At 51.5% G+C, this 21,457-nt stretch overlaps 2 protein-coding genes across 2 annotated transcripts; both read right to left on the bottom strand.

Annotated features, from left to right (window-relative positions):
* Window positions 1–1,451: 1,451 nt before the first annotated feature.
* On the bottom strand, window positions 1,452–4,850 carry LOC128561708 (beta-lactoglobulin). The gene is made up of 6 exons (XM_053556258.1): window positions 4,740–4,850; window positions 4,047–4,183; window positions 3,109–3,182; window positions 2,819–2,926; window positions 2,349–2,444; window positions 1,452–1,537 (listed from the first exon to the last, which is right to left on the bottom strand). Exons 1-6 carry the CDS (start codon window positions 4,848–4,850, stop codon window positions 1,512–1,514), a joined length of 552 nt encoding a protein of 183 aa, XP_053412233.1. The 3' UTR covers window positions 1,452–1,511.
* A 13,868-nt stretch (window positions 4,851–18,718) lies between these two features.
* PAEP (progestagen associated endometrial protein) lies at window positions 18,719–21,005 on the bottom strand. Its single transcript, XM_053571872.1, has 6 exons — window positions 20,910–21,005; window positions 20,556–20,695; window positions 20,382–20,455; window positions 19,364–19,474; window positions 18,855–18,959; window positions 18,719–18,756 (listed from the first exon to the last, which is right to left on the bottom strand). Exons 1-6 carry the CDS (start codon window positions 21,003–21,005, stop codon window positions 18,719–18,721), a joined length of 564 nt encoding a protein of 187 aa, XP_053427847.1.
* Between the last annotated feature and the right edge of the window lie 452 nt (window positions 21,006–21,457).

Raw genomic sequence — 21,457 nt, 5'->3', positions numbered from 1 at the left:
TCCCTCCTCAAATATCTAGCCTGTTTTTCGGTGCTTGGGGTGACGAGGCTTGTGACGGAGCCTGTTCAATAAGTGACTCAATGTAGATGAACCAGAGAGACTCAACTGAAGACTCTTCTTTTACTGCCCCCCCACCCCACCCCCCAGTTACAGAAATCACAGAACTTTCAACATCACTCTATTCAGAGCTGGGAATTAGTGTTAAGATAACATGTGGGATGAGATATTTTCCCCATTTGTCATTCATTTCCTTCAACACTATTTCTATCGAATAAACAACGCTTTTTACAACAGCCACTGTGCTGCATGTTGAGTGGTAGACGCTTGGCTATTTCATGCCCTGGCTTCATTTCCAGGTTCACTGACCATTCTGCTCCTGAGCTAAAGCCACACGGGTCTCATCACTGTGGCTTTATATTAGGACAAAAGGGTAGGAACGTTCGAATTAGTCTTTTTAAAACATTTCAAAATTATTTCATGCTTTCATGTAAATTTTAGATTCAGGTTTTCAGTTTGGGGGAAAATTCCTTGAAATATTGATTGAAGGTCTGCAGATATGTGGAGTAATTTGAAGGTTACTAAATCTTCACACTGTCGAGAAATATGCAGAAATACTACATCCCTCTTGACTCAAGTCCTTTTTTTAGTGCCCTGAGACAAGGATATTGTTCCCTATCTTCACCCACAGTGTGTCTTGTTCAGCGTATGCAATTGTCAATTGCACTTTGCAATTATGGTTTTCCCCCATGTTTTCCTGGTCGGGCCAGGTCATGGGCCGGAGGCAGGTGCTGCTGGCGTCAGCTGAGCGTCATGTTAACTGCAGCCTTCGAGTTTAATTCCGACTGTTTATTTCACGTGGCTGACTGGGGCAGAAGTGGAGGCTGTGCTGAAGTGTGGCTTTGCCAGGGGTTTCCGGGGCAGGCCCCAGCCGCTCCTATCTCATGCATTTCCAGATAAGGGGTATTGAGGGCTGCAGCCCAAATTCCTCAGAGCCTGCCATGCCAGTGGGTGGCCCTTGCCCCATTAGGAGCAGAAGTGAGGACCACCTGAAGGGTCCTTGGCTCCGAGGAGTGGGCGTTAACCTGAGCGGCTCACCTGTGCACAGGTGCACCAGCCCCTGTTCATCTGGCAGCGTGTCCTGAAGGAAATGGGTCTCCATCAGCTCTCGCTGCAGCACTCTTCTCCATTTGGGGGAAGCCTGGACATGTGGGTTGGGAGCTTGGGGGCCGTGTGACACCTCCTCACCTCCACCTCCTCATTGTTTTCAAGTCCAGGGCCCAGACTGGGAGATGCTACCAGGCCCTTGGCTGCTGGTGGCAGGACTTGGTGAGCCAGGGAGAGGGAGGAGCCCTTCCCAGCAGGAGAGAGACAAGGACAGAGGCAGGGCTGTAGGCTGGGGCTTCCTCTGGCCCCCAGGACGAGTCCCAGCCACAGGCCAAGGTGAAGGGGAGAGAGGCCAAAGGCAACACGAGGGCCAAGGCCAGGCAGGAAGGTGCAGAAAGGGGCTGGACCTAGGCTTGGGGTGGGGGGCATTGGCCTGTGGAGGGAAGAGGAAACCATGGTGAGTCTTCATTCATTTTAAAATCAAACAATCATCAATCACACAGGACAGAAGAGTCTCTCTCTAGGACCACCCACCCCTACTGTCCAGCCCCTCATGGGGGCTGTGTCCTGCCAGTCCTTGAGGGGTCCCAGGCCCCACGCAGCCCCACCCACCCTTGGACCTTGCCCCTGTGCCCCTCTGCTCCAGCCACCGTTCCAGCTGTGAGAGCCAGGCAGCCTGGGGCTTCCTCCCCATCTCCCCTTGAGCTGTCCACTCTAGCTGCCCCACACTCACAGTCTAGCCATGCTCCCCAAACCCAGCTCTGGGCCTCCCCAACCCCTGAGCCCTTTTTTTCTGACAAATCACGTTGTTAAAATGCTTGCTACAACGTAACCTGCACAGGGATGGAAAATGTCTGTCTAGGACTAAGCACATTGCAAACTCCTAGAACAGGCCTGGCCAGTGTATTTGTTGATCAACTGAATGATGCACAGGGAGGTGGCCCAGGGGAGAGGCTGGTGGGGCACTTGGCTCAGGAGACAGGAGATATGGGCCACTTCCAACTCCTCCTCCTCCTGGCTATGTGACTTTGGCCTTGTTACTGCACATCTGAGTCACATCTGTGCAGGGAGACGGCACTGGGCCCACATCACTGGGTCACTTGGACTGCTCGAGGCCAGGCAGGAAGACAGCTCAGCACAGGCAGAGTTCTTAATGGTGCTGGTCTATGACTATCATCACTCTGGGGCTGGATACCAGCGAGCGCAGGCCCAGGGCCCTCCCTGCAGCCCCTGGTGGCACTTACCGTTGGTGTTAAACACAGGTGCCTCTTGTAGGTGGAATCGCTCCACATACCCAAGATATTTCCCCAGCCACTGGGGGTCCTCGATCATTCTTCGCGCTGAGATCAGAGAGGTGGTAGTGACGGGCTGAGGCCCAGGAAGCCTTAGACTCTTCTGCCCCTTCCCCAATGTAAGCCCCAGGAGCACAGCAGGGGAGGTGCCCCTTGAAGCGCTGAGTCAGGCCAGGCCCAGAGGACACCCAGAGAGTCCCACACCTGGCACCAGACCCCCCTCCTCAGCTGTGCTGGGCCCCTGCTTGGGCTGCCCCTGTCACCCAGTGCCCCCCTGCCTAGCCCTTAGGCTGTGACAGCCCCTCGGTACCCCCACTTCCTTCCCTGCACCCCCTTCCCTGAAAGCAAACTCAGTGGTCTCTCCCTCCCATCTGGGGACCAGGTGCCACTCTGGTCAGTGCTGGGGGGCACCAGACACCTACCCAGCAACACCCACATGTTGGTGACCTGCCCATCCTCAAAGCGCACGTAGAGAATGAGGTTGCTGTAGTTGGTGCTGACAAAGCGGATGTCCATGCTGCCCACCTGGACTGTGGAAGACACCGGCTGGTGAGGAGTGACACCTCTCTCCTCCATCCTGTGGCCCGGATCCCCAGTGGACAGCACGATGCCACTGAGAGGACTGCGGGGTCCCTCCAGCCCCCCCGTCATGGCCAGGACTGCGCCCCTGCCCCCCCCCCACTGGGGATGCCCAGGCTTGGGTGGTACTCACAGGAGCCGTGGTATTGGCCTTGCAGCTCAGTGGGGTGCACAGTGATGTTTTCTTGTCCACACACCCCCTCTCCTCTGGGACAAAGGAAGGGAACTCAGGTCTGCCCCTCATACTGTCTCCATTGCCCTTACCCAGGTCACTGTGACCAGCCCAGGGCTCTCCACCAGGGCAATCGCCTCTGTACAGTGTCCTGGCAGCCTCCCTGAGGCTCTCAGGCTCGGGATGGCCTCAGACTAGCACACACATCATGACCATACATCAGGAGAAAGAGTGTCCATGGGGTTTGGGGATAGGGCTGGAGGGCCCCTCGGCAGCAATGGGGAAGCAAGTTCTTCCCCATCTATGGGATGAAGCCAAACCTCCTGGAAGGAGCAGGACCTGGTCTGTCCTTGGCTCTGAGTGTCAGTCTTGGGGGGGCATGCTGAGTGTTCCCCCAGCCTACCCCCTGTCCTGGGGTAGTCTCTCATCTGGGGTGAGGAGCTCTGTGCCAATAGACCTCTGGGATTCCACAGGGCACCAAGGGTGTCTGTAACTGAGCCTCTGCCAGGATGGGGGTCAGTAGTGTCACAGCTCAGTGGGCTGGTCCGGCCAGTAGGCCCAGCATCATTGCTGGGAACAAGTGGGCAACTCTTCAACACCAGAGGTCACACGTTAAAATGCCAGGTTCAGGGCTCACTTTGCCACTGGAAGCTATGGCCACAGAGGTCCCTGTCCCCAGTGGGCACCTCTGCTGGGACTGGCCACAGCCCCCGTGGGCAGGCTGTGTGTGTCTTTCCTACCAGCCCCACCCCTGGAAGCCTCGGAGTCTCCAGCTCTCAGGGTGGGGTCAGGCCCCAGCTTGGTGCTGTGGGTCTCCATGGCTCTTTCAGCTGTTACTCTCCCCTGGGTCTGAGAACCAGTGCCTGCATGCCAGGGGCAGTGGCCAGGCCCACACTTACTTCCAGAACAGCAGGAACTCCACGTCCCCACCATCCCTGGCATGGATGGAGTGGAGAGAGAGCCTCAGTGGGTCCGTTGGAGACACCAGGTCTGTGTGGCTGGCCGCCAGCCGAAGGGTGAACCAACGTCCCTCCACCTGCAGGTACGTGAGGCCAGCTAGTCCCCGCTGTGTGGCACCCAAGGCTCTGTCTACTCTCCACTTGGTGCCCTTTCCTGGGGCTGTGTGGGCAGTCATCCCCCTCCCTCTATACTGATCAGTGTCCACCTGAGGGGCCAGGTGTGGGGTGAGCTTCCCTCCCTCCTTCCCTCCCTTCCTTCCTTCCTCTCTTCCTTCATGGGGGCATTTGCCTCCACCCTACCAGCCCACAGGATCCCCTGTCCCTTAGCTCCTCCCCTGACTGGTCCTTCCCTGCCCAGTCCTGGGTTGAGCTAGCTGGCCCTGCACCATCCCTGCCCCCAGGGCTGGCCCTGAACCTCCTGGGGTGGACACCCTCCCCACCACGGCCCAAGGGCTTTGCTTCTCTGGCCACTGCCCTGCTACCCTTAGGGACTTCTTGGTGGGCTGTAATGGCCGAGGTCCAGGGGCACCACTCCCACCCTCAGACTCCCCAGTGCCAGGCTTGGCCTGAGTCCCCCAACCCCACCCAAGTTTTTCCCCAGCTGGACTCTGGGAACCTGAACCAGGAGCTCACCTTCTGTGCCTCAAAGCCTGGCTGCACTGGCACTTCTTCTAGCATCTTCTGGGTACCAGCCAGGCTGAGGCCAAGGACCAGCAGCAGGAGTGGGCCTCTGTCCAGGGCCATGGCTCAGGGGACAATACCCTCAGCCAGCTCCCCGTCTCTGCTTGGCCTCCAGCAGCACCGAGAAGCTGCCTAGGCCAATCCTGCTGTCCCTCCAGCCTCCTTCTGGAATGACACCACCTCCCTGCCGCCACCTCATCTGATGCAAACATGCTGTTTTGGCAGGGGAGTGGCCTGGCTGTCAAGGCAGTTTAACTGCATTTTGAGTCTGTCCTGGGAGTCTGGAATGAGGCCCGTGGCTGGACCAGACACTTTCAGAAGGCACAGGCCCTCTATGACCATCCGTCTGCCCACCAGCTGCCACTTCCAGTAATGTCAGAACCACCCTCCCATTCCTGCCCACCTCTCACCAAGGCAGCTCCTGCCTGGGATGTGGTGAGGGTACCAGCATGGTGCAGACATACCCCAGGGCACACATTGGGTACAACCAGCTGAGGCTCATTGCAAACACCCATCACCAGCCCCCCTGCTCCTACCCTGCAGCCACCAGGCAGGCCAGGAACCTCCCCACTTGTGCCCAGAGCTCAGTGCTGGGTGGATCGCTGCAGTCTGCCCACATGCCCAGGGGTTGAGAGAAGACCCAGGCAGGGAGCCCCAGTGGCCTGCCCCTACCCTTGCCCTCACCCCTGGCCGCAGCCATGCAAAGAGGCCTGCAGGTCCCACCCCACCCGTGCCATGCCCCGTGGCTCACAGAGAGTCTGGTTGGAAAGTGCAGCTGGTCTGAGGGTAACGAAGGCCTGGCCTCAGGGCTCCTAGGCACACACTGGAGCTGCTCCAGGCCAGTGCTGTGGGGTCAGCTCTTGGAATGACCCCTTCCAGAGGATTTGGATGGGTCATTCAGGCCCCTGAGCTTGTTTTCTACCCATGGACTGGGGCAGAGAGGACAGGTTAGATAAGAAAAGCAAACAGCTCAGCCAGTGCCCTCCAATAAGTTCTCAGTGGGCAGGGTCTCAGATTAAGACCCTCCGAGTTCTTTAGGGTTGGCAAGAAATGCTCTGCCCCTGGGGCCAAGCTCCTCCTGGCCACAGGCTGTCAGTTGGCACCTGCTCAGGTGGGACCCATGTCAGGTTGGCTGGGTGCCCCTTGGCATCTGGGCAGGACTGGAGTGTGCTCAGGGATCCTGGCATACACTGTGGACATCCATTGCCTAGCCACTGCCCTAGGTCTGGGCTTTCTGTCTCTGGGCACCTTCCCTGCGACTCAGCTTCTAGGCAAAGGAGCTCAGGCTCCCCAACAGGGTATACCATCCTCTGAGCTGAGGGGCCCTGAGGCAGCCAGGCGCAAGCCAAGCCCTGGGGCAGGTGGGCAGTGCAAACATCTACCTGTGTTCCTGTGAGACCCCAGAGGGCTGGGGGAGAGTGCCCTCAGTGCCCACCACTCAGAGTCCCTCCCCGTGTTAGGCCTCTGTTCCAGGACTCTTGGCTTGCACCTGGCTGACTCAGGCCCCCCCCCCCCCAGGCAGCAGCACAGCCAGATAGCTCATGACTCCTGGAGGGCCTGAAGCCTCTGTCATCCAGAGTTGGAGAAGGGTCTGGACTGTCCCCCTGCCCAGATGGAGAGGAGCAGGCAGGGGACCTGAGTGGAAGGCCTTGCCCCCAAGGACAGCTGCCCAAGAATCTGCCAGGACCCAGTTCCTCAGAAGTGGGAGTAGGGGGACAGCCACAGCGGCTTCTGCAATCATGCAGGGCGTATGTGCACAGGTGTGTGTGCAAATGCATGTGCACATGTGTATTGTAAGAATGCATGCATGTGAATGCATGCCTGTGGGCATGTGTTACACTTGTGTGCATACACACATAGGTGTGAGCATGCATGTGGCACACATGTGCACACACAAGCTCTGCTGTGTGACTGTACACCATGTGCACTTGCCACTCTGTGCACAAGAGGAAGCTCAAGTTTATTGGATGTTGTGGAAATGCCCACAATAAGGGGAGGAGCAAGATGGCAGCCAAGTAACAGTTTCCTTGCAACTGGGCACAGTGAGACTGGAGAAAGAAGACTCCAGGCATCTCTGGCTGGTAGGATCTGCCCAGAAACATCCCTTTGGGGACATAGGGAGTCAGAAAGAGACTTCTGGACCCCATGAGGGGACAAAAGCACTGGAGAACTGGCAAGTGGTTGTGTGTGTTTGTTCGGTCTAATCCTGCCAGCAGCTGTAAGTACAGCAGCAGTGAGATTGCAAACTGGAAAGGCCTTACCTGTGAGCTGTTTTGGTTTTTTTTGGACTGGGCACTCAGTTGAACTACCTTGGGAGAACTTGGGCAAGAGTGCAAAGGACTTTAAGCATTGTCTAGGGCCCCAGACTGAGCCACTGAGCCAGACGGTGTTAATAGTGTTCATCTGTGGGTCAAGCAGAGCCATTGTGGGAGAACTGCCCACAAGCTCCGCCCTCAGGTTCACAGAGCAAGGATTGGGCAGGAGACCTTGGGCAAGTAATCTAGTGACTGAGCAGCCTAAAGGCAGGGACTGAGATGCCTTACAGCCTTGACCCTCAGGTGCATAGACAGAGACCATTTTTGGCACACTGGGACCAAGCAAAACCCTAATCCAGAGGCATGGTAACTTAAAGAGCAAAAGGAAGTGAAAGGAAAGTTAGAGCAAGGAAACAGATAAAAGAAAACACTCACGAGGAAGAATCAGCAGAAAAATCCTGGCAACATGAAAAACCAGTCCAGAGCAACCCCCACAAGGGACTGTAAGGTAGCTACTGCAGAGGATTCCGCCTATAAACAAATGTTAGAAAGGACAGAAAGGGAATTTAGAATACAGATGATGAAAACAATGAACGAAATGATGGAAACAATGAAGGCAACTGCTGATAAAGTGGGAAATAACCAAAAGGAAATCCAAAAACAGAATCAAATAAGCGATGACTGATATGAAGAATATAAAAAGGATATAGCAGAACTGAAGGAATTGAAACATCAATTAGGGAAAATAAAGATGCAACAGAAAGTATCAACAACAGATTAGACCATGCTGAAGAAAGAATCTCAGAGGTAGAGGACAAAGCTATTGAGATAACTCAGATAGTTAAAGAGGCAGAAAAAAAGAGAGAGAAAGCAGGACATTCACTGACAGAATTATGGGTCTTTATGAGGCATTCAAATATACAAGTTATAGGTATCATAGAAAGGGAAGAAGAATGCCCCAGAGAAATGGAAGCCATACTAGAGAATATTATAAAGGAAAACTTCCCAAATATCACCAAAGATTCTGACACACTCCTTTCAGAGGGATATCAGACCCCAGGTCACCTCGACTCTAACCGAGCTTCTCCAAGACACATTGTGATGAACCTGTCCAAAGTCAAGACAAAAGAGAAGATTCTTCAAGCTGCTAGGAGTAAGCGCCAGTTGACCTACAGGGGCAAATCCATCAAGGTGACTGCAGACTTCTCTAATGAAACTTTCCAAGCAAGAAGACAATGGTCATCTACCTTTAATCTACTTAAACAGAACAATTTCCAGCCCAGAATTCTATATCCTGCTAAGTTAAGCTTTAAAATTGACACAGAACCAGATTTTAGTCTGTACTACAAAGCCATAGTGCTCAAGACAGCATGGTACTGGCACAAAAACAGAGACATAGACACTTGGAATCGAATTGAACACCAAGAAATGAAACTAACATCTTACAACCACCTAATCTTCGATAAACCAAACAAGAACTTACCTTGGGGGAAAGACTCCCTATTCAATAAATGGTGTTGGGAGAACTGGATGTCTACATGTAAAAGACTGAAACTGGACCCACATCTTTCCCCACTCACAAAAATTGACTCAAGATGGATAAAGGACTTAAATTTAAGGCATGAAACAATAAAAATCCTCAAAGAAAGCATAGGAAAAACACTGGAAGATATTGGCCTGGGGGAAGACTTCATGAAGAAGACTGCCATGGCAATTGCAACAACAACAAAAATAAACAAATGGGACTTCATTAAACTGAAAAGCTTCTGTACAGCTAAGGAGACAATAACCAAAGCAAAGAGACAACCCACACAATGGGAAAGGATATTTGCATATTTTCAATCAGACAAAAGCTTGATAACCAGCATCTATAGAGAACTCAAATTAATCCACATGAAAAAAGCCAACAATCCCTTATATCAATGGGCAAGAGACATGAATAGAACTTTCTCTAAAGACGACAGACGAATGGCTAACAAACACATGAAAAAATGTTCATCATCTCTATATATTAGAGAAATGCAAGTCAAAACATCCCTGAGATATCATCTAACCCCAGTGAGAATGGCCCACATCACAAAATCTCAAAACTGCAGATGCTGGCGTGGATGTGGAGAGAAGGGAACACTCTTACACTGCTGGTGGGACTGCAAACTAGTACAACCCTTCTGGAAGGAAGTATGGAGAAACCTCAAAGCACTCAACCTAGACCTCCCATTCGATCCTGCAATCCCATTACTGGGCATCTACCCAGAAGGAAAAAAATCCTTTTATCATAAGGACACTTGTACTAGACTGTTTATTGCAGCTCAATTTACAATCGCCAAAATGTGGAAAGAGCCTAAATGCCCACCAACCCAGGAATGGATGAACAAGCTGTGGTATATGTATACCATGGAATACTATTCAGCTATTAAAAAAAATGGAGACTTTACACCCTTCGTATTAACCTGGATGGAAGTGGAAGACATTATTCTTAGTAAAGCATCACAAGAATGGAGAAGCATGAATCCTATGTACTCAATCTTGATATGAGGACAATTAATGACAATTATGGTTATGGGGGGGGGAAGCAGAAAGAGGGATGGAGGGAGGGGGGTGAGGCCTTAGTGTGTGTCACACTTTATGGGGGCAAGACATGATTGCAAGAGGGACTTTACCTAACAATTGTAATCAGTGTAACTGGCTTATTGTACCCTCAATGAATCCCCAACAATAAAAAAAAAAAACAAAGAAAATTATTAAATACAAAAAAATAAATAAATAAATAAATATCTGTCAAATGAAAAAAAAAATAAAATTGACACAGAAATCAAATCATTTACTGATATGCAAAAATTGAGGAAATTCGCCACAACAAGACCAGCTCTACAGGAAATACTTCAACCTGTTCTACACACTGACCATCACAATGGATCAACAGCAAAGTAAGAACTCAGCAATTAAAGGACAGAACCTAGCTTCCACACTGATGCAAAAGATAAAACTAAGCAATGGACTCTCACCAAATAAGATGAATAGAACACTGCCACACTTATCAATTATCTCAATAAATGTTAATGGCTTGAATTCCCCACTGAAGAGACACAAATTGGCTGATTGGATTAAAAAACACAAGCCATCTATTTGTTGTCTGCAGGAAACGCACCTCACCTCAAAAGACAAATTAAAACTCAGAGTTACAGGTTGGAAGACAATTATTCGGGCAAACGGAATTCAGAAGAAAAGAGGAGTTGCAATATTATTTTCAGATACATGTGGATTTAAAACACCTAAAGTCAAAAAAGACAAAGATGGTCACTTTAAATTGGTCAAGGGAAAAATACAACAAGAAGACATTTCAATTTTAAATATTTTATGCACCCAACATAAATACTCCCAGATTCTTGAAACAGACCTTACTCAGTCTGAGCAATATGATATCCTATAACACCATATTAAGAGGGAACTTTAACACTCCTCTTACAGAGCTGGACAGAAATTAAATAAAGATATAAGGGACTTAAATGAGACTCTAGATAAACTGTGCTTGATAGACGCATATAGAACACTCCATCCCAAAGCTAAAGAATATACATTCTTCTCATTGCCCCATGGAACATTCTCCAAAATTGATCATATCCTAGGACACAAAACAAATCTCAAAAGAATTGAATTTTTACCTTGTATCTTCTCAGAAAATAAGGCACTAAAGGTGGAACTCAACTCCAACAAAAATGTTCAACTCCACATAAGGCATGGAAATTAAACAACCTTCTGTTGAATGACAGTTGGGTGCAGGAAGAAATAAAACAGGAAATCACTAACTTCCTTGAGCATAACAACAATGAAGACACAAGCTACTAAAACCTGTGGGATACTGCAAAAGCTGTTCTGAGAGGAAAATTTATCACTTTAGATGCCTACATTTGAAAAACAGAAAGAGAGCGGATCAACAAACTTACAAGCCATCTTGTGGAATTGGAAAAAGAAGAACAATCTAAGCCTCGACCCAGCAGAAGAAAACAAATATCCAAAATTAAATCAGAGTTCAATCAAATTGAAAACAAAAGAATCATTCAGAAAATTAATGAAACAAGGAGTTGGTTTTTTGAAAAAATAAAGAAAATAGATGAACCTTTGGCCAGACTAACTAGAAATAGAAAAGTAAAATCTCTAATAACTTCAATCAGAAATGATAAAGGGGAAATAACATTTGATGCCACAGAGATACAAGAGATCATCTCTGAATACTACCAGAAATTCTATGCCCAGAAATTTGATGATGTAAAAGAAATGGATCGATATTTGGAATCACACCATCTCCTTAGACTTATCCAGGAAGAAATAGAACTCCTGAACAGACCAATTTCATGCACTGAGATAAAAAAAAAACAATAAAAAAATCTTCTAACAAAAAAAATGCCCTGGTCCAGATGGCTTCACACCAGAATTCTATCAAACCTTCAAAGAAGATCTTAATCCCATACTGCAGAAATTATTCCAAAAAATTGAGGAGGAAGGAATCTTCCCCGACACATTCTATGAAGCAAACATCACCCTGATACCAAAACCAGGAAAAGACCAAAGTAAAAAGGAAAATTTCAGACCAATTTCACTAATGAATATAGATGCTAAAATTCTTAACAAAATCCTAACCAATAGATTACAGCTTATCATCAAAAAAGTCATACATCATGATCGAGTAGGTTTCATACCAGAGATGCAAGGCTGGTTTAACATACTCAAGTCCATAAATGTTATTCACCGAATCAACAGAAACAAAAACAAAGCCCATATGATCCTCTCAATAGATGCAGAAAAGGCATTCAATAAAATCCATCATCCTTTTCTAATTAGCACACCGAAGAGTATAGGCATAGGTGGCATGTTTCTTAAACTGATTGAAGCTATCTATGACAAACCCACAGCTAATATTTTACTGAATGGAGTAAAACTGAAGCTTTTCCTCTTAGAACTGGAACCAGACAAGGTTGTCCTCTGTCACCTTTACTATTCAACATAGTGCTGGAAGTTCTAGCCAATACAATTAGGCAAGACAAAGAAATAAAGGGAATCCAAATGGGAGCAGAGGAGGTCAAGCTCTCCCTCTTTGCTGACGACATGATCTTATACTTAGAGAACCCCAAAGACTCAACCACAAGACTCCTAGAAGTCATCAAAAAATACAGTAATGTCTCAGGATATAAAATCACAATCAAATGTCCACAAATCAGAAGACTTTGTAATGCCAAAACAGCCAAGATGAGAGGCTGATTAAGGACACAGCTCCTTTCACCATAGCTTCAAAGAAAATGGAATACCTAGGAATATACCTAACAAAGGAGATAAAGGACCTCTATAAGAAAAATTATGAAACCCTAAGAAAGGAAATAGCAGAGATTAACAAATTGAAGACTGTACCATGCTCATAGCTGGGAATAATCAACATTGTTAAAACGTCTATATTTCCCAAAGCAATCTACCTATTCAATGCCATCCCTATTAAAATACCAACATCATACTTTCAAGATGTGGAAAAAATGATTCTTCGTTTTGTATGGAACCAGAAAAAAACCCGTATAGCTAAGGCAGTTCTTAGTAATAAAAACAAAGCCGGGTCATCAGCCTACCAGACTTTAGGCTGTACTACAAAGCCATAGTGGTCAAGACAGCATGATACTGGCATAAAAATAGAGACATAGACATTTGGAATCGAATAGAAAACCAGGAAATGAAACTAACATCTTACAACCACCTAATCTTCAATAAACCAAACAAAAACATACACTGGGGAAAGACTCCCTGTTCAATAAACAGTGCTGGGAGAACTGGATATTCACATGTAAAAGACTAAAACTGGACCCGCACCTTTCTCCACTCACAAAAATTGATTCAAGATGGATAAAGGACTTCAATTTAAGGCATGAAACAATAAAAATCCTCAAGGAAAGGATAGGAAAAACACTGGAAGATATCAGCCTGGGGAAAGACTTCATGAAGAAAACTGCCGTGGCCATTGCAACAACAAAAATAAACAAATGGAACTTAATTAAACTGAAAAGCTTCCATACAGCTAAGGAGACAACAACCAAAGCAAATAGACAATCTACACAATGGGAAACGATATTTGCATATTTTGAATCAGACAAAAGCTTGATAACTAGGATCTATAGAGAACTCAAATTCATCCACATGAAAAAAGCCAACAATCCCATATATCAATGGGCAAGAGACATGAATAGAACCTTCTCTAAAGAAGACAGACGAATGGCTAACAAACATATGAAAAAATGCTCATCATCCCTAATTATTAGAGAAATGCAAATCAAAACCACCCTGAGATACCGTCTAACCCCAGTGAGAATGGCCCACATCACAAAATCTCAAAACTGCAGATGCTGGCGTGGATGTGGAGAGAAGGGAACACTTTTTTTTTTTTTTTTTTTTTTTTGTAGAGACAGAGTCTCACTTTATTGCCTTTGGTAGAGTGCCGTGGTGTCACACAGCTCATAGCAACCTCCAGTTTCTGGGCTTAGGCGATTCTCTTGCCTCAGTCTCCCAAATAGCTGGGACTACAGGCGCCCGCCACAACGCCTGCTATTTTTTTGTTGCAGTTTGGCCAGGGCCGGGTTTGAACCCGCCACCCTTGGTATAGGGGGCCTGTGCCCTACTCACTGAGCCACAGGTGCAGCCCGATAAGGGAACACTTTTACGCTGCTGGTGGGACTGCATCCTAATACAGTCTTTTTGGAAGGAAGTATGGAGAACCCTCAAAGAACTCAAGCTAGACCTCCCATTTGATCCTGCAATCCCATTACTGGGCATCTACCCAGAAGGAAAAAAATCCTTTTATCATAAGGACACTTGCACTAGACTATTTATTGCAGCTCAATTTACAATCGCCAAAATGTGGAAACAGTCTACATGCCCACCCACCCAGGAATGGATTAACAAGCTGTGGCATATGTACACCATGGAATACTATTCAGCCATTAAAAAAATGGAGACTTTACAGCCTTTGTATTAATCTGGACGGAAGTGGAACACATTATTCTTAGTAAAGCTTCACAAGAATGGAGAAGCACAATCCTATATACTCAATTTTGATATGAGGACAATTAATTAATGACACGGTGGGGGTGGGGGAAGGGGAGAGCAGAGAGGGAGGAGGGAGGGGTGAAGGAAAGGAGCAGAGAGAGGGAAGGAGGGAGGGGGCTGGGGTCTTGGTGTGTGCCACACCTTTTGGGGGCAAGACATGATTGTAAGAGGGATTTTTACTTAACAAGTGCAATCAGTGTAACCTGGTTTTTTATACCCTCAATAAATCCCCAACAATAAATACATTTAAAAAAAGAAAGAAAGAAATGCCCACAATCACTAAAGTGTGCACAGGGGCCCGGCAGAGAGCAGTGTGGGGTGAGTGGGCAAGAGGAGCCCCCCAGAGTCTGTGACGTCACAGAGGGCTGCACCTAGCAACAGGCTCCACCAGCCAATCGCAGATGCCACAACCAGGAAGCTTCAGGGTGGAAGAGGTGGCGGGGGAGGGGGCGGGGGCTGGTGGGGGGGAGGGGGTAGCAGGGGTTTCCTGCATCCATCAAAGGCATATACGGGGGCATGCTGGAGCCCAGTGGTGTGGTGGGTGGGCTGGCGGGGCTCTCGGGAGCACCGTCCCCCTGCAGATAGATACCAAGTGCACCTCTCTCAAGCACCAGGCACCTGCCGGGCACGGGGTCATATGGCTACAGAGCCTTCTGGAACTCACAGCTGGCATAGGGCCCCCCCCCCACAGCGGCCTGTGTAACGACAGCACCAGGACAGCAGGTTGGTGTGGTCTGGGGTTATGCCCGCCGCTCAGAGGAATGAGGGGAGCAGGCACTGGAACAGCATTGTGAGGACCACCACAAATGCACGGCCCCTCTGGGACCAAAGTGAGCCCTGCTGAGTTGGGACCTGCCAACCTCAGGCCTGTTCCTCCCTCTGGCCTAGAATTCACAGAACGTTTGTTGAAATTGCATCACAGTCATCACAGGCTCTGCCTCTTGCACCCGAGGGATCCCAGGGACAGGCAGTGAGCAGACAGAGCCTGGTTCGCTCCGGCAGTCCTGATCACTCTACTCTCCCTGCTACCACCCTCTCCCCACTCAACAATTACCCCCTGGTGACTCCGCCTGAGAGGAGAGAGCTCCCCAGGTTGAAAGTGGGAGCCAGCAGTGTCCAGCTGTTGGGGACACCCCACTCTCAGAAGGCCAGGCCAGTGTGGGGGCACAGAGGCCTGAGAAAGCTCAGGCGTCAGTGCCCGGGGTCTGCAGACACTCCCTGTGGGTGCTCCCAGGAAGCTGTATCTGTGAGGTGCAATCTGCCTCTGTCCCCACACTGGGCACTGGGCTTCCAGACCTCAGCCTCCGATGGCCACAAAGCTGCTCTGTGTTTTCTTCAGGCACCCCTGGGCACCTCTGGCCCTTCCTGGGGGTAGATGCTCGTCCAAGGGCAGGAGCAGCAGGCAGGTGATGGCAGCTGACCGACTCTCTCAGCGCCCCCATCCCTGAGCTAGGATCCCCGTATCACTCAAGGCGACGATCACTAACTCACCAGACAGCTCAGCAGCCCAGAAACACCCGGCTCACAGTGACATCAAAGCCAACGGTAACACACAGACACACAGGTGTTATGGGTGGCACAGAACAAGGGCTCGTGAAACCCACGTGGGCCTGCAGGTGGGCCCCGAGTCTGCCAGGCAGAGGCACATACAGCCAAGGCAGGACGGCTCAACTTCTTGGGTGAAATTTCCCTGCAGTGCTTCTGTGAAATCAGCGAGGTTCCCTGGTGCTTTCTCATAATGAGAGGACTTGGGCTTGGCCAGGTGGACATCGTGGGGACATCGGTGGCTGTGTCCACACACGAGGCAGCTGACATCTGACCATAATGTGGGACGAGCTTTTGTGTCAGGGTTAAACCTTCCGGTTTTGAGGACTGAAACCCAGCCCATGTGGTGGCTTCAGTCTCAGTGGCCCTGATTTCTGTGTATGCTGGATGGCTCTCCCAAGTCACCCACCTTGCCAAGAGGTCTAGAAATCCCCATGTTGACGCAGTGTGGGGGCCTGGAGACCCAGAGGCACCCACCGCCCATGGTGGCTCCACCCTCAGTATCGGGGGCCAGCGCCCTACCCACTGAGCCACAGGCACCGCCTGCAAATGACCATATTTGATAGAGGTGGAAATCAGGCACGTTATAAAGCTAAGTGATGGAGGCAGTGGTGTTGCTGCCAGGGCGGAAGCTTGGCTGACAGAACAGAGCAGAGAGCCCAGGGACCAGCTCTACACAGGCCCCGGCCACAGCCAAGGCAGGCGGTGCGGGGCCGGCTAGAGAGACGACTCAGGCAGAGCTGTCCCATGATCTGGGAAGGAGCCAGCAATCTCCTGCACTGAGACAGCACACACCCCAACATGTTAAGGATCAAAGTCACACAGAAAGTGTCCACCACAGGGCTGTCCAGGGCAGCACTGCCCAAATCAGAGTGGGCGGCTGTCTGGTCAAGGGGTGCACCCCTGTAAGGGAAGGGCACTCCATGCTGGGCTGATGTGGGAACAGAGGACAACAGGGTGTCCAGGATGACAGAGCAGGGCTGGGTGGTGACTTAGGGAGCAAGGCTTCTCCCTCCCAAAGGCCCCGTGGCATGATGGCCGATGGGACACCATCCGTCAGGTGTGGCCGAGTCTGCCTCTGTTATGCTCACACCCTCACAACCCCAGGAAGGCGGCACACCTGTGACCCACATTGATCTGCCCTGTAAGGACGATGACAGGCACGTAAACACCACTCAAAATAGCAATGTCTTCGTGCTGGCCCTGTGGCGGGCGGGTGTCACATCGTGGTCTTAATCTGCGTTTCTCCTGGCGAACAGTCGTGTTAAATATCTTTAACCTTCCCCTTGCCGTTCCACTTCCTCGCTGTGGAGTCCCTGTTCGGGGCTCCATCCATTCCTCAGCAGGGCAGTGGAGTTGCCTCTGTTCAGGATAGTGCCCTCTCTCACCAGGGTCACCTGCCCACGGGCCTCCCCCCAACCCTCTTCATGGGGTCTTGACTACCATGCAGTCCTATTTATCTGCTTTCCCTTCTAGGGTCCTGACCAAGAAGGTCATAAGGGTTTAGTGCTTGATCCGACTAGAATTGGTTTTTGTGCAAGACATGAGGCGGGGTTCAGGACGTGCCCGTGTCCCTCCAGTTAAGGACATCACACTGGCCACCCCCCCAACCCCCTGCCTACCTTGGCTGTGGCCAGGGCCTGTACAAAGCTGGTCCCTGGTCTCTCTGCTCTGTTCTGTCAGCCAAGCTTCTGCCAACACCACTGCCTCTATCCCTTAGCTTTATAATGTGCCCTATTTTCACCTCTCTCAAATACAGCCCTTTGTGAGCGGTGCCTGTGGTTCAGTGGGTGGGGCACTGGCCCCATATCCCAAGGGTGGCGAATTTGAACCCAGCCCCGGCCAAACTGCAACAAAAAATAGCCAGGCATTGTGGCGGGCGCCTGTAGTCCCGGCTACTCGGGAGGCTGAGGCAAGAGAATCAACTAAGCCCAGGAGCTGGAGGTTGCTGTGAGCTGTGATGCCACAGCACTCTACCAAGGACAACAAAATGAGACTCTGTCTCAAAAAAAAAAAAAATACAGCCCTTTGCAGTTACATGCAAATTTAGAATGAGCTCGTGTAGAAATTGTGAACACACTCTGAATTTATAGACTAATTTGGAGAGGACTGACATCATAGCAATTTCCCTCACATTCCTAAAAGATGCCCTAGAGAGCCACGAACTTGTAAGTAACTCATTAAAAGTTTTAGATCAATACTTATTAGATTAATGGGACTGTAATTTTTGTCTTGCTTACACGGCCAACACCTGCAACACTGGCCAGGTCCCACTGCCCGCGAACTCTCCTCTGGTTACCAAACACCTGGAAGATCCCCCCATAACAAGTCCTGGTCCCCAAATACCATGGGGCCTGCATTGCTGAAGCTGTAAATCGCAGCCTCAGCCCAGCCCTTCCATAGCCCAGCCAACGCGCTTTAGCCAGCACAGACTCAGGGGGACACAGCTTGCTGGTGTGTTTATTGCTGAGAGAACAAGGGCTCAGAACAGGAAGTAAACCCCAGGCCCAGAGGTCTTGGGGTCCACTCCTGCCTTGGGCTTTGGCCCTCTTCATCCTCCGGGGTGCCTCTTCCATCTGCACGGGGCAGAGGCTCTGGACCTGCCATGCACAGAGATATTCCAAATGTACTTCCCGGGGACTGCAGGGTGCTCCAGCCCCTCCCCAGCTGCAGACCCTCCCTACATGGGCTAGAGGGGCTCACTTCACCCCATACCTGGACCAAGGGACCCAGAAGAGGAGCCCTCAGACTGTGCCAGGGACACCTAAGGTGGCATCTGGAGAGGCCGACCCCAAAGACACTGGTCCAAGGCCAGCCAGGCTTCTGAGACCCAGGGCTCCAGCCCATTCCCCCAGGGACACCCAGGATTGGACGCAGGGCAGCTACCCCAGGCCAAGGCAGGCCAGCACCTTACCCAGAGGCAGGGCCAGCAGGAGGTCTCCTAGACTCGGCACCTCTCTGTGGGGAGGGAGTGGAGATGTCAGGAGAAGAGACTCCACTGGACGGACGCAGCAGCCCCAGGACAGAGGGGAAGGGGAGGGGGAAGGACCCTCATGGTGCCTCTTCACCCCCTGGAGGCCTGGGGAGAGCTGGGGAGGAGCCCACAATGGATGAGAGGAGCCCCTGATCCCACAGGCCAGCTGGACGCATGCTGCGTCTCCCTGGGCTGAGCTTGGCAGGAGCTTACCGCCCCCCCGGGTCACATCCAGGAAGATGGGCATCGGCACGGACAGAGTCTTGACGGCGTTGCTGAACCTCTCCATGACCTGCTCGTCCACCCTCAGGGTCCTTGCTGTAGGGGAGGCTGGGTCAGCCCTGGGCTTCTTCCTGTTCTCCAGGGCTCTGCCCGCTTGACCACGGATCTCCTATACCCCTGCTGTGCAGCCCAGTCCTCCTGGACCTCCCTGGACAGCACCAGGTCCCAAGCTCCAGGTGGGGACTCAAAGGTGGGGGTCATGACCAGAACCCCCAAGCAGGGCTGGAGTGTGGACTGGGATGTGCCTCTGTCACCCCACAGAGAAGGGGAAACCTAAGCCTGTACCCCTGTGTCCTTCAGGAGCTTGCATTTGCTGAAATGACCATGTTCAGCGTGCTTTGATCAGCTCCCCCACACACCAAAGCTCCCAGGAGTGTCCAGCTCCTTACCAGGCTGGGCCCCACTAGCCCCACGTCCAGGCCCAGCCCAGCAGCACCTACCCAGGTACTGGCACACCAGGCTCTGTGAGGGGGCAGCGATATTCTCCATGCAGAAAAACAAGTGGTCATCATAGTCAGTGTCCAGGAACATGAGCCTGTTCTCCCCCAGATCTGGGCAGAGGAGAGAGGAAGCACAGGAAAGGTGCGTCCTGCGGCCCGGCGCCTGGACTGGACTCTGGCCCTGGGCCCCTGCAAGGTGCGGGGCACTGGGCATGGGACACGGAGCAGGTTATGGGAAGGGCCCGGGCAGCTCAGGGATGAGCAGAGATGGGGTAGTCGCAGCTAAGGGTCGGGGTGAGAGAGTCTGAGGCACTATTGCTGATGCAGAGATGGAGATTCATCTGGGCTTCGGGCTGGAGAGACCCCACCAGAGAAGTCAGAGCGAGCAGGGCGGGGCGGGGTGAGGGCATGGGATAGGGGGTGGTAAGGGGAAGACACAGGCCCAGAAGGCAGCCGGGCAGTGGGAGCGTGGCCAGAGAGGCCGAGGCCAGTCCCACATGTGAGAAGCAAGCTGCATTTACCCCAGAAACTTCCTCTGCGTCCTTTTATGAACATTTTTTAAAGGCATTTCCCACAAAAGACCACAGGCCATGACCACCTCCTGTCCTTTTTAAGAAAATCATCAACAAAATAGAAGAAACTTACAAATTATCATAGAGAGTTAGATGGAACAGGAACACATTCTATGTTCCTCCTTCCCCAACAAAGAGGTTCCAGGAGCTGGACCTGGGGCGACATGGCCAGACCCACAGGGAGGGCGTCCACCCGGGCTGGTACAGCCCCCAGCTCCATTGAGAGGCTAGGGCTTGGTGCGCACCCAAGTCCTGTCGCTGTCAATGCAGGAGTCAGGGCCTCACATGTCTCCAGGGAACACACACCTCTGGAGCCAGTGCCAGGCAGACCTGGGCCACCCTGACTGTCCATGCAGAACGGAGCAGGGTCGGGCATGGTGCTGCCCCCATCCTCCCCAGCCACCTCCTGGGACAGAGTGACCAGCCCTCAGGCTGGGGGCACTCACAGTTGATCTGGAAATTCTCCAGACTCTCAGTTTTCTCTGCAAAGATCCTCTTCTCAACGCACCTGTTGTCCTCCCTAAAAGGCAGCCACACTGAAGCCTCTGAGCTGCCCACCCCTTCCCGGAGCCATGGGGAGGCTGAGCCCCACTCTGGTCACAGCCCAGAGGCAGACCCACCATGCTTGCAGGAAGATTTCCAGGTTGCCCTCGAGGGTGGGCCTCAGCGCTGAGATGAACACTCGCAGGGAGCTGCTCTGGACCTCCAGGAGGGAGGAGGTGCTGGCTGCCATAGCCATGGAGTGCCATGTCCCTGCCAACTGAGGGGCCTTGAGCTGCCCTGGGGTCACCACCCGTGGGCTCACCGTCACTCCCCCAACCCCATACAGGTGAGATTGATCTTGTGAAGTTGAAGACACAGAACAGGGCCAAGGGCTCCGAAAAGTGGGGCCTCGCTCTGGCTCTCTTTAGATTTCTGAGATTCTGGGCTTCCCTGTGGCTCCCCCCATCCCGAACTTCCAGTCATCCCCAAACCTTCTGGATGTCCAGATGCTTCATGATCTCAAGCACATCGATGGCCTGCACGCCACAGACGAGGGCCAGGCTCAGAGCAAGCAGGAGGCACTTCATGACCACACTAAGGCTGCTCTTGTGAGCTGGAGGTGCAGGAGGCTGAGGGGTGGGCGCGGGTCCCTTATATAGGGAGGGAGGCAGGGCCAGGGGCCTGGCCAGGCAATTCCACGAGTCCCAAGGCCCTCAGGCAGCTCACAACTAGGACGTCAGGAGGACTTCCTCCCTCCAAGTCTAGTCACAAAGATCCGTGTCCTCGGGCTGGGAAGTTCTCAGTAGGGTAGGCGTGGGGCTGGGACCCAAGCTGGGGCCAGGCTGGTGGCCAGAGGTAAGGGCGCTTCCTGGTCAGGGCTCTTGGGCAGGGGCAGTCAGAGGCCACACTGAGGACAACTGTGCCAAGAGACAGCCTGTCAGGCAAGGGGTCTGGGTTGCTCTGGAGTTGGCTAGTGGGTGGCTATTGCATCACAGGGGCCACAGGGTCGCGACCCCACATGTGCTCCTGGTGGCCCCTC

Source organism: Nycticebus coucang, chromosome 2 (assembly GCF_027406575.1).
Source record: "Nycticebus coucang isolate mNycCou1 chromosome 2, mNycCou1.pri, whole genome shotgun sequence".
NCBI classification, from domain to species: Eukaryota; Metazoa; Chordata; class Mammalia; order Primates; family Lorisidae; genus Nycticebus; species Nycticebus coucang.
Note: the sequence above shows the minus strand (reverse complement) of the source record. Positions and strands in the feature narration are given on the sequence as shown.